Below are 19584 nucleotides of genomic sequence, written 5' to 3'. Positions count from 1 at the left end.
TGTGATCACCTTTATTTTGGTTATTTGTGTGATCACCTGTATTGTGGTCGCACGTGATCACCTGTACTGTGGTTGCACGTGATTACCTGCACTGTGGTTGCACGTGTGATCACGTGTATTGTGGTTGCACGTTTGATCACCCAGTACTGTGGTTGCACGTGATCACCTGTATTGTGGTCGCACGTGATCACCTGTACTGTGGTTGCACGTGTGATCACGTGTATTGTGGTTGCACATGTGATCACCTGTATTGTGGTTGCACGTGTGATCACCTGTACTGTGGTTACACGTGTGATCACCTGTATTGTGGTCGCACGTGATGACCTGTATTGTGGTTGCACGTGATTACCTGTACTGTGGTCGCATGTGTGGTCGCCTGCATTGTGGTCACACATGTGTAATAACCTTTATTGTTGTAGCACATGTATTCACTATCTTTGTGCTAACCCTCTTTTTTGTGGGCTGCAGATCAAGGGCTGGGCACTGGCTCCGTGCTGGGGATCACCTTTGGAGCGTTCCTGATTGGTGCCCTGCTGACCGCTGCCCTGTGGTTCATCTACAGCCACACCCGTAAGTATCTGCGACACTAAGGTCTTCACTCTGATTGGACAAAACCAATGTTGAGCCCGAATCCATTGTCCAATCGCAGCACAGATTGACCAGAGCCAGGAGAAATCAAAAGAGCATTGTCTGTTTCATCACTGATTGGTTGAACCCAGCGATGATCATTGTGTAACCTTCAGTCTGAGGGAAGAGACTATTGTCTTATGTTCGGTTTGATTGGCTAAAGCCAGTGTAACTATTGTCTAATGTCCAACCTTATTGGTGGAAGTTGTGTTTGTGGCTAAAGCCAGTGTCTGCTGTCCGTTTTACTGGCTTGTCCCAGTGTGGCCAGTGCACTTTCTGCTAATTAGCATTCTTAGGGGCTTATTTACAAGCCCCTTGCGCCGCTGGTGTCTCACTTTTAATATGGGAAAAAGTGACGCATGGGTGGTGCACACGGCTTATAAATAAGCCCCTTAGTTTGTTAAGACCAAAAGGTCATTGTTTTACTTGCACTAGGATTGGTCAAGAGTAATGTTGTCATAGGTCCTGGCTGATTGGCTGTTTAAAATAATAAACTGGCAAATTTCCACTGCAATTGTCCTAAACAAGTCAGTACACAGCAGGCGAACGCTCTACTGTAATGACTAAACTTTTGTAAACCACTGGCTAATCTGCACTCTGATTGGCTAACAGTCTAAACTTACACACCTTTGCTTGTGAGTCATCTCTTCTCTGATTGGCTAACAGTCTAAACTGACACACCTTTGCTTGTGAGTCATCTCCACTCTGATTGGCTAACAGTGTAAACTCATATACATTGCCTGCTAGTCATCTCTTCTCTGATTGGTTAACAGTGTAAACCGATACACGTTTGATTAATCTCCACTCTGATTGGTTAAAACAAATGTAAATGCTATTGTCAGGATACACTGCTGGATAAAGAATAAGCAGCCTCACCCTGACCTCACTCTTCTAAGAGCCGTGTAATCCGGTTCTCCTTGGGCTGAAGTCCACTCTGATTGGCTAACTGTAAGATAGTAAGTACATTTATGAATTTGCTCGGCTAATTAAAACCGTTGCAACAGTAAATCATATTATAAAAAAGCAGTTAGTCTAAAAAACCGTTCTGCTGTGCGTAGAATCCGAATACACATAGTTGTGTTTATACAGATAAAGACACTCCTTGAGAAGCTTCGTTTCAGGCGCCGCCGCCAGCGAAGAGAGCAAGACGCGCCTTTAATATATCATCGAAGAGAGTGGAGGCATTTTTGAAGTGCAGGTTTCCAGGCCCAGCTGCCTCCCAAAACCATCAAGGATAACTTTAGGGCACAGGCCAAGCCGCCTTCAGTGCACGCATGCGCGTCGCACATCAATGGGACCGGTCTCTACAAAGGTAGCAGAGGTGACACCAACATCAACAGGACCCCAAGCCTTTCCCAGGCCAATGTCGATGAGAATGCAGGCTGAAAAAAGGAAATATGCGCTGCACCTGCACAAAAGAGGTGAAAGAGATGAGGCGCATTCTTCAAGTGAGTCTTAAAAAACTTGCCTGGCCTCAGCCCGCGGCGAGTTTGGGTAAAGTTGTACATACCGCCCGGGGTAAGAGCGGCATCAAACCATGGGCACAACCGTGCCACACAGATAGGCGTGGAGCTCTCTGCCCCGACCCCTACGGGGCTTCCTGCTCGTCCTCCGGATGTGTCGCTGTTTGTTAGTTTCCGTTCAACTAAGTTAAGATAACTCACAAGGCGGCAGTTTAGGTGTAAATCTGTGGTGAAGCATGCCTTGACCGCCTGCCTGCAAGTACAAAGACCTCAATGGCTGCATCTCTGCCCCTCGTTACTCACTCTCGGAGGGTGTTTTTGGGAGAAGCTTTGCCTGGCTGCATCTCTGTCCCTCGTTACTCACTCTCGGAGGGTGTTGTTGGGACGAGCTTTGCCTGGCTGCATCTCTGCCCCTCGTTACTCACTCTCGGAGGGTGTTTTTGGGAGAAGCTTTGCCTGGCTGCATCTCTGTCCCTCGTTACTCACTCTCGGAGGGTGTTGTTGGGACGAGCTTTGCCTGGCTGCATCTCTGCCCCTCGTTACTCACTCTCGGAGGGTGTTGTTGGGACGAGCTTTGCCTGGCTGCAGCTCTGCCCCTTGTTACGCACTCTTGGAGAGTGTTGTTGGGACGAGCTTTGCCTGGCTGCAGCTCTGCCCCTTGTTACGCACTCTTGGAGAGTGTTGTTGGGACGAGCTTTGCCTGGCTGCAGCTCTGCCCCTTGTTACGCACTCTTGGAGAGTGTTGTTGGGACGAGCTTTGCCTGGCTGCAGCTCTGCCCCTTGTTACGCACTCTTGGAGAGTGTTGTTGGGACGAGCTTTGCCTGGCTGCATCTCTGTCCCTCGTTACTCACTCTCGGAGGGTGTTGTTGGGACGAGCTTTGCCTGGCTGCATCTCTGCCTCTCAGTGACTCACTCCCGGATGGTGTTTTGGGATGAGCTTTACCTGGCTGTCTCTGCCCCTCGTTACTCACTCTTGGAGGGTGTTGTTGGGACGAGCTTTGCCTGGCTGCATCTCTGCCCCTCGTTACTCACTCTTGGAGGGTGTTGTTGGGCCGCGCTTTGCCTGGCTGCAGCTCAGCCCCTTGTTACGCACTCTTGGAGAGTGTTGTTGGGACGAGCTTTACCTGGCTGCATCTCTGCCCCTCGTTACTCACTCTCAGACGGTGTTGTTGGGACGAGCTTTGCTGGCTGCATCTCTGCCCCGCGTTACTCACTCTCGGAGGGTGTTGTTGGGACTAGCTTTGCCTGGCTGCATCTCTGCCCCTCGTTACTCACTCTCAGACGGTGTTGTTGGGACGAGCTTTACCTGGATCACTTAGTGGCTGCATCACTGCCCCTCGTTCCTCACTCTCGGAGGGTGTTGTTGGGACGAGCTTTGCCTGGCTGCATCTCTGCCCCTCGTTCCTCACTCTCGGAGGGTGTTGTTGGGACGAGCTTTGCCTGGCTGCATCTCTGCCCCTCGTTACTCACTCCCGGAGGGTGTTGTTGGGACGAGCTTTGCTGGCTGCATCTCTGCCCCTCGTTCCTCACTCTCGGAGGGTGTTGTTGGGACGAGCTTTGCCTGGCTGCATCTCTGCCCCTCGTTACTCACTCCCGGAGGGTGTTGTTGGGACGAGTTTCGCGTGTATCACTTAGTCGTGCATCACAGCTAGAGCTGGCTGTTTTGTTCTTTAGATTTTGTTGATCCAATGCAAAACCTCTCCTCCTGATATGTGAATGATCCTTTGCTGTCTATTGTCACCCCAAGTACCTATTGATTATACAAGTACCAACCGGGTGCCTCTTTTGCCTTTTTTGTGTTCAGGACCATGGTCTTAGTCTTATCTAGATTGATGCTCAATCCGATTGGTGAACTGTGTAAACTGATATACCTCTGACTAATCTGCACTCTGATTGGCTCAAAGCCGTGTAATCTGATGCTCTGTACGCTAATCTCCACACTGGCCTAAGTCAGTGTATACAGAGTGAATACTCCCCTTGGGCAGGATTTGGCGGGTGAAGCCGAATATGTGATTTTACTCGCAGGGTCGGAGTATGAGACCTTTAAAGCATTCTTTTGCCACATATGGTCAGGGCACACTGTTGGGCATATTCTCTAGGATTTATCGCCGAGTTATCGGCATGTTATCGCAGCCAAAGTGGTGATAAATATATCGCACCATTCACAAGCTGGTGCTAACAGCCAATATCACCACTTTCCCCACGAAAGCAGACGCAAAAAACATTACCACGATGACACTGGCAACTAACGCTAATGAGATGCAGAAAAGGCGTTCCTGTGCAAAAAGCAGCGAAAACACCACTCCACAACATTCTCAACGACCAGCCAGATTTGCGAAAAGACCACAGAACAGGTGATAAGGTGCGTTAGCAGCAGGAAATTAACACCTGCTCTGACCTGGTGCAAAGTTGGATGACAATCTGCACCAGAAAAGGGAGCCCAGCCCACAGCCACACCTGAAGAACAACAGATGCTATGGAGCCAACGATCTTTCAGCTCAGAGCCCCAAGAGGGTCACAATACCCCCCGCCACCACCCCTAGGTGCGCCACCCCCTTCCCCCGGACCACCACAGAGGCAGCGCAGACAAAGACAGCGGACCCTCAGGAAACGCACCAGCCTCACAGACCTAACACCAGAGGACGTCATTGCCCACTACAGGCTCAACAGGAGAACCATCCTCCGCATCCTGACCATTATTGCCCACAGGCTGAGGGTACCAACACAGCAGACAACCAACATCCCACCTCAGACAAAGCTGCTGGCTGTACTGCACCTGTTGGCCCCTGGTACCTCCCAAACAACAACCGCCAGAGTCGGAGGAGTCTCACAGCCAGCCCCATCCAAGTCCCTCACACCTGTCCTGGATGCCATCATCAGCTTGGTACCCCAGTACCCATACGTCCCTCACAATACGCAGGAACAGCTGGAGACCAAGCAAGGACTACACGCCATAGCTGAATTCCCGCACGTGTTGGGGGCAATCGACAGCACACATGTCCTATTTGTGTCCCCTGCTGACACTGCACACAATTACCGCAACAGAAAGCACACGCATTCCATCAATGTGCAGGCAATAGTGGACCATAGGGGACTCCTCACCAATGTCGCCGGCAGCTACCCAGGCAGTGTGCATGATTCCTACATCTTCCGACAGTCCATCATCAACCAGCGCTTCCAGGATGGCACCTATGGGAATGCACTGCTCGTTGGTAACTACCAAAGGAACACACCACACACCTCAACTCCACAATCATGCAACTCACAACTCTGGCAATGCTCACGTTACAAAATCACATACAACATGCCCACCCACCAGACACGACAGCACAACTTACTGTGTCAACATGGGCTAGCCATGTGCATGAGCCTTCAACGGCATGGCACCTCAGCCACACAATAGCAGAATGTGGGGAGAGGTGGGAACCAGGCTTGTGCGAAGGAGGCAAGTGACCCATGAATGAGAATGTACACAATGCCAAGTGTGGCGGAGATGTGCAGGACAGACTGCAATATGCAGACCACAGACATATACAAATCTACATGCACTGCTGGTGTTTGGAGTGTAGTGGACAGTAGACGCAACCATGTCACCCCAGCCAGTGGTGAAGATCTCGGAAATGTAGCTTGTGACGTCCCCCTGTAAGCGTGTGCAGAGTGGGCTGGCCCGGCGTATGCTAAGCCAGCATAGGGGTGTGAATAAAAAGCACGTGCCCAACGTGTCTGCCAGGGTGGCGCCTCCCACCCCGCCACGAGGCCGACGCCATCACCGTGAGCGGTGCTGCCTGCGATCCTGTCTGCCTGCTGCACCCGTGCCGCTGGTCCCCGAACCTGTCTTGGATGCCCCTGCGCAGCCAGGCCTCACTGCTCACCTGCTGTCAACGGCGTGCATCAAAGAGGGCCCACCACGTGCCGGAGCAAGCACCAAGCCCGAGGCCCGCGACCTTGGCAGCCTCCTCAGACCATCACAGCCTCCTTGACACAGGCCCGCTGTACTCCTTTCTCGTTGACATACTCTACCGCTGCCTCCGGGCTACACTACGGTCAAGTAGGTCACACATTTGGAACTGAGTCTTGATTATACAATGGCCGAGTACACATATTAATGCAGAGTTTATAACACTCTACTCCCTTCGATGTGGTGCCAGCAACTCCGTGCCTAGCATCCAAACGACACCTGTCTGTGGTCCCTAGCTGACTACTGCCCTGGGCCGACACTGCGGTCGAGTAGGTCACACATTTGGAACTGACTCTTGATTCCTGTATGGCAGAGTTCATATCATTGCACGCAAGGAGAGGTGTAAGAGAAAGACGCGTTTGGGTCTGGATGAAACAAATGGATCATCGTTACGGAGGTGATCGAATACTGCCAACAACTGCTCTGGTGTCACTAACTCTGTGCTTCGCGAGCCAACAAAACGTGGCTGTGGGACCCTGCTGACGGCTGCCTCGGGCCTACACTGCAGTCGAGTAGGTCACACAATGGGGACTCAGTCTTGATTTATTTATGGCTGCTTTGATCTCAGTGTACTGGCCTCATTGCAGACTGCATCCCCTTTCAGCTCCGGTGCCACTAAGTCTGTTCCCCGACATCCATTGACTCTTTCTGGTTGAACTTTGGTGGCGACTGAGTCTATGGACTGGGGGTTGTCTTCATCATCATGTTGGTGATACTGACTTTGTGGCAGGCACGAGGCTGTAGCGTTCCACTCCTCCATTTGCCACTTCCGGCCGGCTTCTGCCCTCTGCATCATGCCCTGGAGGACACCTTCCACTGTCCCCCATAACACTCCGCGACATTCACCTTCGACATCGAGGCCCCGCTCAGCTCTCGTGGCCCTATCTCACTGCACCGCAAGTCACCGTCCCGTGGCGGCGTGCCTGTGCCTGCCGCGGTGCATCCGGGCCACTAACTCTGTGCAGCTGAAGTCATGGACTGACTACTATTGGATGGCCTCTGAAGCGATGGACTGGGGGTCATCAACACCATGTGTCTGTGGCCCTGCGCCAACCGCTGCCTCTGGCCTCAACTGCCGTCTACCAGGGCTTACACATCAAATCGAATCCTAACCTGCCCGGACGTCGCATCACAGCAGGATGCACACGCCACCACCGCCAGGACCAACTCCACACAACAGGTGCCAGAGTCGGTGGTGTCTTACTGCCAGGCTATCAGCTTGATACCCTGCTCGGCTCTTCAGGTGCCACTGACTCAGTGCACCACAACTCATGGACCATTCTGGTTGCATATTGGGTGCACACTGTACTTTCTCCGGCTACCACCATGATGCTTCACAGTTGTTTATGTAATGCTGGTGTTTTCTGTTTCCGCTTTAATTGTGATCAGTGTTCAAGTTTTGCCAGCACCAACGACTTCATGAGGGCTGGCTTACACTCACCCCACACACATCCAGCACAGGCGTCACTGTACGTGTGAGCCAGGCAATCAAGGTATAGAGCGCACGTGCCCGTAGCCAGTTCAACGAACTATCTGAGTGTGTCCGTGTGCTCATGATGTATGCATTAGGACCCCGGGCCCTACAACATTACATTGTGCCGTGTACAGCGGACGCAGCCATGTCACCACAGAAAGCGGGTGGGACCTTGCACATGTATCTTTGTCGTCCCCCACTCAATACGTAAGAGGAGTGACCTGGGCCAGCGTAGGCAAGTCTAACGCGGGGTGCGGATGATTATACCGTGGCTCTGGGATGTGCAAAGACATGTGTCTCTGTCGCAGTGTGGGTCTCCCTTGGGGAGTGTAGGTGGTCCCTGATGGGACTTAGACACCCACGTATGTGATCTAGTTCAGCTTCCATGAGGTCGAACCCCACCCGCACTTGTTCGGCCACCCCCTTCTGGCAGTCTGACACCTGGCCTTGGAATGCGATGTGTGCTTCGGTGGGCTGCTGGGAGCCAGCCGTGGTGGTGGGTGTGTCCAGCTGTGTGGTCTGTGCTGGGGGTGGGGTATCCTCGATGCAGCTGGGCTGCCCTGCTTCTGGAGGTCGATTGCCTAAGATGTCCATGAACTGTTGTAGGGCGTCTGTGTCGAAGTGTGGAGGTCCTCTTCAGCATCACTGTAGAGTTGTCTGGTCTGCTCTACCGGAGGTGTTGTTTGTCCCTCTGCAATGTGAAGGGGAGATGCTTGTTGACATTGTGTTGGCATGTATGTTGACGCATTATTCAAGTTTACATACAGACTGCATGACAATGTACATTGTGATTGTTTGGGAGGAGCGTACTATTTAATGTGGGACAGTGACATTTGGACTACATGACGTAGGTGAGGTTGTACACGTACATTTTCAGCTCAGTTTCCTGTTATGTCAGATGTGATTGGCCCTTTTCTATGCATGAACGGACCCAGTTGTGTCCTCTGTTCTGCAGTGTAAGTGTTGCACTGTGTACCACATTGTCGTCCATGTGGATGTGCTGTCATTGCTATGTTTGTGTGCTGCATTGTGGTAGAGTCGCCCCTGCAGCTGTGATTTTGCTGCCCCCTATCCCTTGGAGGTGGTGTGCCTTTGACTTTTGTGCTTTTAAGGTGCTGGGATGTTGGTGACTTGGGTCATTTGGGCTCTTGGACGGTTTTTCTCCTCCTGTGCATTGTTTGTCTGCAGATGTATTGTTGACGTCAGTGGTTGTTTGTGCACGTGGATGTGTCAGTGTGACCTGCTCCTTTCCAGATGTGGTCGATACTCAGCCACCTCGGTCTTGTGGCGTGTACAATGTCATGGTGATTGTACTCCAGCCATGCTGTTCGTCATGTAGTGTCACTTGCATTGTCAGTGTGGATCACAGGTACGCATCTTTGCTGTGTTTCGCACGGGTGCATGTGTGTGTTGTGGAATTGGTGATGTGTGAGTTGGAACCCCTTTTGGCACATGGTGGACGGGGGCCTACTTGATGTTTGTATGTGTGCTGCAGTGTGCCACCGGGATCAGGGACATGACCCAGGGTCATTGTGGGTGTGTGGTGTACTACATGTCATTGTGCATGTGTGCCAGGGTGCCCGTCACCCTCCATCCCCCAGTCCCTGTTTGTGACTCACCCTGTTGATGCTGTGTCAGGTCATGTCGAGCAGTGTCCGGACTCCCGACTCCTTGCACCGTCTCCACACTGATGACTGTGGCCTCCATTTGCTCCAGTTCCTCCTGTGGCGCAGGACTCCCACCTCCATTCGCCGTTGCTGGCTTCCTGTTGGCATCGGGGTTTCTGCTTGGTTTGGCTTTTCACATCATGCCAGCACTTCTTGGACTCCTCGAAACTCCGACTGCATTCACTATGGAATGCCATTTTTCCGTCTGATGTTGCCAATGACAGGGTGGAGGTGACGGACAGTTGTTGTTGGTGTTCTGTCACCTCTGTGACGGCGATCCCGTTGTCATGCGGACTGAACTGCGTCTTCCTCTTCTCCTTGGCCTTGCCTGACCCCGAGGTTCCTTGCGGGTGGTCTGTGGGGTTTGTGGAGTGTCGCATTGACCTGGGCACTCTCTCCGGGTGCATCCGTGTTGCTACGCAGTTTATTATTCTTTGGGTGTGTTTTTCTCGTTCTGCATTTAAAGTGCATTTTCTTGCATGACGCGTGGGAATTGCAGGCCTTTCGCTGGTTATCGCAGATTTTTGTATCGTGATTGGCCTCATCGCAACTATTCATCGCGGTCTTTTGATGCGTTATCGTGGAACTATCGCATGGTGCCGCCTTGTTGAGATAACTAAGTTAACACGGTGTTATTTTCCCGCGATGGACTGAGATGTGGGGAGTTACGTTAAGCTAATTTTGCGATGATTAACACATGTTGTTGAGAATATCCCCCTGAGTATCGTAAAAACTCTTTTTTTATGTTCTACTGCGCCCTTGATACCCTTGAACTGCTCTGCCAGTGAGGGTTGTCTCCTCTTTGCCTTGTGATTTTCAGATAAAGGCCCTGTCTCTTGCAGGCTTCACACAAAGAAACGGTCCAGAAATACATCCTCCTTGTTGGTCTGGAGAGAGACTACTCCCATGGCGACAAGGGCATAGATTTTGTATTTTTTTAAATAAAATCCAGCTTCAGAGACATTGTGTTGATAGGAGCTGCCGTGCGGCGGTTTGCGCCAGTGCTTTAGAAATGACCGCCGCTTGGCAGCCATTCTTTTAATTTGACGAATGGGAATTCTGTAAGGGCAACAGCGAACTTTACTCTGTTGCCCTGACGTACTTCTCGCTTCCCTCCAATTTATAACTCGCCCTGTTAACTTTTTACCCCATATTTTATCCCTCTTTAGGGCTTTCCCCCAGCAGCGCCCCCTGAAGGCGGCGTTCTTTGCAGCACAGCAGTTGATAAGCTGAGAGGCTAGTGCAGAATGGCCACCTTGATGGACATTGATGTCAAAACCTTAGTGTGTAGTATTGAGGTTTAACATTAATCTATGCAGGACAAGTTTCTTATGGCTGCTTATTCAGGGCATAAACAGTTGTTTACTTTGTGCTTGTGAAGGGAAATTTCATGTGTAATGTGAATCGTTTTGGCTGGTTGTTCATTCTCTCTGGGGACAGTGGTTTTCATAAGATTTTAATGGCTTGCGCTAGTGGGCTGATGTGTATGATTTGAATGAATCATGAGCAAACTTATGAGTAACTAAGAACCAGATGCACGACCAGATTCTGCATGCGCAAACGGGTTAGCGACCTGAATGTGCACGCAAAAACCCACATGGCCATATAACACTATTTTGCGAGTCACAAAAAAATTTGACTTGCAAAATAGTGTTTTGCGACTCGCTATTAGGAAGGGGCGTAGGCTAATCTCCACTCTGGTAGGGTAAACCGCTCTAATCAGTACTTCACTTGGATGGGTAAACCAGTAAACCTTGAGTAAGAGCCACCTGGATGGAGTGAACAGTGTAAACAAATACGTCATTCAGTAATCTTCACTCAGATGCTGTAAAGTAGTGTAAGCAGATGCACTGTCCACATTTTGATTGTTTGAAGACTGTTGACCTTTGATTGCGCTGTCTGGTCTCTGTGATTGGCTGGCAGCAGTGTAACTAAGATGTAATCGCCTTGGCTCATCCTACCATGGTCGACTCCTGAGGGAGTAAGGTTGCCCTCTGCAACAGACGCCTCACACTGACTGGTTCTTTGTTTCCCCAACCACAGGTTCCTCCGCCAGGAAGCAGCCGGTGCCCACCAAAGTGGCCGCCTCGGAGAGCAGTAGTGCCAACCAGAGCATTGGCAGTACCCAGAGCACACCCTGCTCCACCAGCAGCATGGCATAGCCAGGGAGGAAGCAGCTGAGGACCAACACTCCCCTTGCACAGTGGCTGCTCTGTGGATGCCCAGCTTTGCCCGCTCATGTGCCTGACCAGAAAGGATCTTGCATTGGCACATGACCCTCTCAGAGACAGATGGGTTCCACCTGGACTAGAGCAGCTCATACCTGGGAGTCGCTGGCGCACAACATGCTCACAGACTCGCGGCCTACACGCTGGTCCACACACTGCCTGGCTCACCTCGGGGAGACGAAGACTCATTCTATTTATTTATCAGGTGATTTCAATTGGGAGACAGGTTTGGTATCAAAAAGACTAACAGTGCCCAGATTGGCACCTTGTTCTGCAACATAAGGAGGTGAGGCGGTCCCACTGCTATGAGGTAGTGGGCATGGATAATGGTGCCTCTGTTGTCAACGTTGGCCAAGCCGTGGAAACAAAGACTCCGCCCCCTGAGAAGACTGAACAAGGCGGAGCCAAGAGAACATTGCTCACTGCTGCCCCTGCTGGTGAATTCTCCTCTTCTCACCTGTGTGTCATCCTCGGATGGGCTGCCACTCACACTTCACTGCTGTTCATGTGTGCCATCTTTTTTATTCAGAAATCAGCCCAGGACTCGCGTTAATGATAACCCAACGCAGAAAGAGTCACTGAATGACACCATTTAGGCAATACTGACCGGCGGTAGAGGCATGTCCTGCCACTCTGTGCCCTGAGACTTGAGCCAGGGTTTGAACGAAAGCTCAACTCTGATTGGACAAAGCTCCACTCACAGTCAAGAGAGGTAAACCCCAGTAACCAATTAGACAGCCTCCCTTGAGGTCAGCTGGAATATTAATGGGTACCACCATAAGATCTGGTAGCCATGTCCACCGTTTACTGCTAGCTAAATACTTGTTGCCGTTTGCAACCAGTATTTATGTGACCAGTAAACAGTTTTTCCAAACTGAGCTTTGTACAAATAGGTTGATTTGAATAATTCAGCTTTGGAGTGAGTCGCAATCCAGCCTATGTCATTAATATTCATGAAGTAGGTCGTAATTTGCGACTCACTCCAGTTGGAGGCCATCGCACGATGGTGGCCAGCGGCAGCAGCGACCGTCACTTCTGTGATTGCTTTTCAATTCAGTAAACCTTTTTTTTGTTAGTAATGAACCCATTTTCCTTAAAGGAAACAGGACTGCTTTTAAAAATAAAAGTATTCTTTTTCTTGCTTGTTAGGTAGTAGTCAGTGGCCGCTTCCCTTTTGCGAGTGAGCTACAAACCCAACGTGGAGGTTAGCAAAATGTCAATATTTTTCAACTGGATTTCAGCTGCAAAAGATTGATACATACGACCCCCATGCAGTATTTGCAAGCGACGCCGACAACCCTCCCCTTCCAGACACCAAATAGCTTTCAATTCAGAATCTCATTATAACCGTCAGAAAACATGTCCAACTCCTAAAATGTAATTGGTGCATCTGAGCAAACACATTTTTACGGTTGCAAACACTGAATCGCAGCCTTTGCGGCCCTAAACATGCTTTGTACAACTGACTTTCGGTCACACGATGAATAATGATTTCTAACCAATCAGAACATGTGCAGTGCACGGGCCCCTGAATGACTACAGCACAGGAAGATTATGGGCTGGAGATGAACTCCTTCAACAGTCAAACTCTGAACACAGGCCATGGAACATCCAAAGGTCACAGGATCTTCACAAGGTCAAAGGCACCCTCTCCAAGCCACGCCTACAAGCGACTGTGTTTACCCATGTAAAGAACATCTATGGGCGGCGTCTGTAATATAATAATTATTGTTATTATTATTTTATCTCTATTATTACTGTCATTAAAGTTTTTAAAACAATGAACGGAGAAGCCGGTTTAACTATATCAAATGGAAGTAGATGTGCCGCAAACACAGGGGTGTCCTCTGTTACAGCCGGCTATCAAGAGCCTGTGCTCTACTAATAATCCAAGCCTCTTTCGTTACTCTTAACCTCTGTATGCCAGGCATCCCCTCTTCACGAAACTCATACAATAGCTGAGTCACTCATACTCTCGCCATGTTACTCATACCATAGCTGAGTCACTCGTACTCTCCCCATGTCACTCATCCCGTAGCTGAGTCACTCATACTCTCACCATGTCACTCAAACCATAGCTGAGTCACTCATACTCTCGCCATCTCACTCATACCGTAGCTCAGTCCCTCATACTCTTGCCATGTCACTCACACTGTAGCTGAGTCACTCATACTCTCGCCATGTCACTCATACCGTAACGGAGTCATTCATACTCTCGCCATGTCACTCATACCGTAGCTGAGTCCCTCATATCGTAGCTGAATCACTTACTCTCGCCATGTCACTCATACCGTAGTTGAGTCCCTCATACTCTCACCATGTCACTAATACCGTAGCTGAGTCACTCATGATGTAGCTGAGTCACTCATACTCTCCCCATGTCACTCATACCAATGTTAAGTCACTCATGCTTGCCATGTCACTCATACCATAGCGGAGTCACTTATACTTTCGCCATGTCACTCATACCGTAGCTGAGTCTCTCATACTCTTGCCATGTCACTCATGCTTTAGCTGAGTCACTCATACTCTCGCCATGTCACTCATATGGTAGCTGAGTCACTCAAACTCTCCCTATGTCACTCATACCGTTGCGGAGTCATTCGTACACTCGGAATGTCACTCATCCCGTAGCTGAGTCACAGGTACTCTTGCCATGTCACTCGTACTGTAGCTGAGTCACTCATACTCTTGCCATGTCACTCATACTCTCACCATGTCACTCATACCGTAGCTGAGTCACTCATACCCTCCCCATGTCACTCATTCCATAGCTGAGTCACTCAAATGCTCGCCATGTCACTCATAATGTAGCTGAGTCACTCATAAGCTTGACATGTCACTCATAAGCTCGACATGTCCCTCATACCATAGCTGAGTCACTCATGCTCTTGCCATGTCACTCATACTCTCACCATGTCACTCATACCATAGCTGAGTCACTCATACTCTCCCCATGCCACTCATACCGTAGCTGTCACTCATACACTCACATGTCACTTATTCCATAGCTGAATCACTGAATTGCTCATCATGTAACTCATACTGTAGCTGAGTCACTCATATGCTCGCCATGTCCCTCATACCATAGCTGAGTCAATCATACTCTTGCCATGTCACTCATACCATAGCTTAGTCAATCACAAGCTGGCCATGTCACTCATACTGTAGTTGAGTCACTCATATGCTCGTCATGTCACTCATACCATACCTGAGTCATGCATATGCTTGCCACATCACATCTTCTGTCGCTGCGTTACTCCTACTCAGGCCATGTCACTCATGCCGTAGCGGAGTTACTCACTATCGCCATGTCACTCATACTATTGCTGAGTCACTTATACATTTTGCTGTGTCACTCTAACATAGCTGAGTCACTCATATTCTCGCTATGTCACTCATACCATAGCTGAGCCACTCATACTCTTGTCAACAAAATGGGGACAGTAGGGTAGGTTTAATGAGGTCCAGTGTACATACCCTATCATCTAGTAATACAAAAAAGGTACAAAGTTCCTCTAGTCGGAGAAAGAAAAAGGAGGTTGGACTGTCGTGTGTCAGGGAGGGGGAAACCCTTGTTGGAACTAGGGCTCTCACACACCCAGCAAGCTAGGTGTCATGCTTCATCATTTGAGCCTGCCCCTCGTCAGGTCGGCGCTGCAATTCCTGACGGGCTCCCAAAAATGGGGCTCTTTGGCGGGGATCTTTTGTTCCGGCCGAAGGGTGCTGTGGGGGTAAGGGGCCCTAGAGTGTGTAGATGTAGTGGAAATATATTTAAGATAGGTACTGTTGGTCCACAAGTGAAGTTTATTAAAGTGGTGAACAGCCTAATTAAAAACGCATTGGCGGTTATTGAATCAGCACTGCGGGCACTCAATTGGTCATCACCCACACCAGTCACTTTCATTGTTGATTGTGCTACCTTGGCTTTGACTGAGAATTTCTTTGAATTCAACAAACAACTTTATCATCAAAGCCAAGGTACATCTATGGGGAGCACCTTTGCTCCTAGTGTAGCGTGTCTATACATGGCAGCCTTTGAAGAAAACGTGATCTTTAATACCTCGAATCCTTTCCATGATAACATCACACTTTGGAAAAGATTTATTGATGATATACTAATACTTTGGCATGGTACACATACTGACTGGATCAATGAGCAAAACGAGTTCCTCAGATTTTCCCACACGATATCAGAACGCTCAGTACCATTCTTGGACCTGAACATCACACTATCAAATGGGACGCTTACCACCACACTATACAAAAAACCAACCGACCGCAATAGTCTACTGCGTTACGATAGCCACCATCCCAAAGCATTGAGGGATAATCTCCCCTTTGGGCAGTTCTTACGCATCAGACGTAATTGCTCAAGGGTATCAGACTACATCACAGAGGCTAGGGTTTTATCAACTAACCTGACAGCCAGGGTGTTGGAGGGAGGCCCACCGGGGAGTCAGGGGGATCACTCCGGGACACCTTCCTACCGCAAAGTTATAGCCGAGCGCCGCTGAGAAGGCTCCTAGGGGAGGTCTTTCTCCTGTGATTGTTCTAGGCCCAGTAACACCACCACACAGGACTCCGTATCAGTTGCTTATCTGGGTACTTTATCAATAGTAGCACATTTGAAATATTTACAGGGGGATCGAGAGATCCAGAAAGAGTCTGTGTCTTTGTAGGGACAGGGTAGCGGGACAGTCTTAGTACCAGCCTGGTACGGGGAAGCTCTGCGCCAGACCTTGCGTTAGGCCGAAGGTGGCTCCGAGGACCGGAGCGGCAGGTGCTGGTCTCACAGCAGCTCGGACGTGAAGAGCCGCGACGGGGTCTGCAGGGCTCGGGTGGTAGTTCCGCTTGGGTCGAGCCGCGACACAGTCAGCAGGGCTCCGGTGGTAGGTCCGCTTCGGTCGAGCCGCGACGAGGTCAGCTGGGCTCTGATGGCAAGTTCAACAAGGTCGGGCCGCGACAGCGTCAGCAGGGCTCCAAAGGTTCGTGAAGGTCTTTAAGCACGGTGGAGCCGCGACGTAGTCAGCAGGGCTCAGAGCGTGGTTCCAGGATGAGTCTTTCTCCGTAGGGTCAGCCGCGATCCGATCAGCAGGGCTCTTGACTCCGGGATACAACTGCTGTCTTGTTGCAGGGTCGCCCCAGATATAGATCTGGAGCCCTTTGATGTCCGGACCCTTGCGCCCGGGGGGCGGAGAGGCCGGGTCGGGAGCGGCCAGACGCCCAGCAGGAGAGGCGCCAGGCCCAGGAGGGCTGTGGGGCGATCGCACCTAGGTGTGGGAGGACGGTTGGGGGTCCCATCGATACTGCCCTCCGCCGGGAGTGGGGAAGTGTTCACGTGGTACCCCCTGGCCAGTGGTTGGCGCCTTGATGTCGGGGCTTGCTGGGACCGAGGCCGGGTTGAGCGGGGTCACGTAGGCTGGTGTGCAGAGTCACGTACAATCCAAAATGGAGGAGCCCCGAGGTGCAGGGGACCTCGTGCGGCTTAGCGAGGGGGAACAGGACCACGCCACGAGGCCGGCTCCAACACGCGTCCCCCCCAGCTGAAGGCAGGGAGAGTCACCCATCTCCTTGGGGGTTCTCCTCGCCGAGGCGGAAGAATCTGGATAGGCCGTCGGCATTGGCGTTATCGTTGCCGGGCCGGTGCTCTACAGTGAAGTCCATCCCTTGCAGCGAGATGGACCATCGCAACAACTTGGGGTTCTCGCCCCGCATCTGCATTAGCCACCGCAGGGGCCGGTGGTCAGTCGGGACTCTGAAGTGGGTGCCGAACAGGTAGGGCCGGAGCTTTTTGAGAGCCCATACCACGGCGAAGGCCTCCCGCTCGATGGTGCTCCACCTCTGTTCTCGGGGCAGCAGTCGGCGGCTGATGAAGGCCACAGGTCGGTCGAGGCCCTCGGTGTCCATCTGGGAGAGGACCACCCCAACCCCGTACTCCGAGGCATCTGTCTGAACCACGAATTCCTTGCCGTAGTCAGAGGCCTGTAGTACAGGGGCAGCGCACATGGCCGCCTTGAGGGTTTCAAAAGCGGTCTGACAGCGGGGCGTCCAGTGCACCGTCTTAGGCTGCGTTTTGGAAGTGAGCTCCGTGAGGGGGCCCACAATACTGCCATAGTCTTTGATAAATCGCCGGTAGTAGCCTGTGAGGCCTAAGAAGGCCCGGACAGCTGTTTGAGTTGCGGGAGGCTCCCATGCCTGGATGGCATCAACCTTCAACTGGAGGGGCGCCACCTGGCCACTCCCCATCTGATGGCCCAGATAGGTCACTGATCCTTGACCGATCTGGCACTTGCTGGCCTTAATCGTGAGCCCGGCCCTTTGGAGAGCGGCCAGGACTTCTCTGAGGTGTCCTAGGTGCGCGGCCCAGTGGTTGCTGAAGACTGCAATGTCGTCTAGGTAGGCCGCGCTGAAAGCTTCCAGCCCGGCCAGGACCTTGTTCACCAGCCTCTGGAAGGTCGCTGGGGCGTTCTTCATACCGAAGGGCATCACCCGAAAGTGGTAGTGCCCCTCGGGGGTGGAGAAAGCGGATCGTTCCTGGGCGCCGGGGGTGAGCCTGATCTGCCAGTACCCAGCGGTGAGATCAAAGGTGCTTAGGTAGCGGGCGGCCCCTAAGCGGTCAATCAGCTCGTCTGCCCGTGGCAGGGGGTGGGCATCGGTCTTGGTGACTGCGTTTAGGCCCCCGTAGTCCACACAAAATCTGAGTTCCGGGGGGGTGCCGGGGGCGGCGACCTTCGGCACCAAGACCACAGGGCTGGCCCACGGGCTGTCGGATGGCTCGATGACTCCGAGGGCGAGCATCTTGGAGACCTCGGTCTGTATGCAGGCTCGGACTCGGTCGGGCACTCTGTAGGCGCGGTGTCGCACAGGGGGGCTGTCCCCGGTATCCACGTCGTGGACGCACCAGGGGGTCACCCCGGGCGTGAGAGAGAAGAGGGCAGCGAAGGGTTGCAGCAGCTGCCGGCAGTCATGGCGCTGTTCTGGGGTCAGGGTGGTGGAGAGTTTGACGCCCTACAAGGAGCCGTCTTGGTCCGCTGACCCCAGGAGGTCGGGTAGGGGCTCAGAGTCGCTTTCGCCCCCATCGTCGGTAGCCAGCAGCAGGCTTAGTTCGGTTCGGGCAAAGTGGGGTTTGAGCCGGTTGGCGTGTAGGACCCGGAGGGGGTTCCTTGGGGACTCCATGTCGACCAAGTAGGTGACGAGGCTCTTCCTCTCGACCACCTTGAAGGGCCCGGTCCATTTGTCCTGAAGGGCGCAGGGGTCCACGGGCGACATGACCCAGACTTGCTGGCCCTGCTCGAACTCAATGGTCGAGGCATTTTCGTCATACCAGCGGTTCATGTCTTCTTGGCTGGCTTCGAGGTTGGCTTCTGCCAGGGCCCGGAACTTCCGAGTCTGGTTCCGCAGGGTCAAGAGGTACCTGTAGACGTCGGGAGGGGCATCTTGGACGCTCGCCTCCCAGCCCTCCTTGACCAGGCTGAGGGGCCCTCGGACGGGGTGCCCATACAACAGTTCGAAGGGGCTGAAGCCCAGGGATTTCTGTGGAACCTCTCGATAGGCGAACAGGAGGCATGGCAGCAGGACGTCCCATCTCCTCCTCAGGGGCTCTTCCAGGCCCTTGATCATCCCCTTCAAAGTTCTGTTGAACCGCTCGACTAGTCCGTTCCCCTGGGGGTGGTAAGGGGTGGTGAATTTGTAGGTGACCCCACATTGTTGCCAGAGGGATCTCATGTATTTCGAAATGAAGTTCGTACCCCTGTCGCTCACCACTTCTCGGGGGAACCCCACCCTGGAGAAGATGCCCATCAGGGCCCGGCCCACCACTGGAGCTGTCACAGTGCGGAGTGGGATGGCCTCTGGGTATCGGGTGGCGTGGTCGACCAGTACCAGGATGAAGCGGTGGCCCAGGGCGGTTCAGGGGTCGAGGGGCCCCACGATGTCGTCCCTACTCGTTCGAACGGGGTGTGGACGGCTGGAAATGGTTGGAGGGGGGCCTTGACTCGACCCCCAGTCTTCCCGCTGGCCTGGCAGGTCTGGCAGGACCGGCAGTGGTGGTCCACGTCCCTCCGCATTCGGGGCCAATAGAAATGGGTCACCAAGCGGCTGTAGGTTTTGTCTCGCCCGAGGTGTCCGGCGAGGGGCACGTCATGCGCCAGGTTCAGGAGGAAC

General features: G+C 52.2%; 1 protein-coding gene across 1 annotated transcript in view; it reads left to right on the top strand.

Moving 5' to 3' along the window:
- The window catches only part of ENG (endoglin), a 379947-nt gene extending 366744 nt beyond the window's left edge, over positions 1–13203 (top strand). The window contains exons 14-15 of the mRNA XM_085614141.1: positions 469–570; positions 11234–13203. Of these exons, the coding sequence (XP_085470267.1) occupies positions 469–570; positions 11234–11352 (221 nt within the window). The 3' untranslated portion in view covers positions 11353–13203. The remainder of the gene's footprint in view (positions 1–468; positions 571–11233) is intronic.
- Positions 13204–19584: the final 6381 nt, after the last annotated feature.

Source organism: Triturus cristatus, chromosome 1_2, assembly GCF_964204655.1.
Source record: "Triturus cristatus chromosome 1_2, aTriCri1.1, whole genome shotgun sequence".
NCBI classification, from domain to species: Eukaryota; Metazoa; Chordata; class Amphibia; order Caudata; family Salamandridae; genus Triturus; species Triturus cristatus.
The sequence above is the reverse complement of the archived record's forward strand: the minus strand, read 5'-3'. Positions and strand labels throughout refer to the sequence as shown.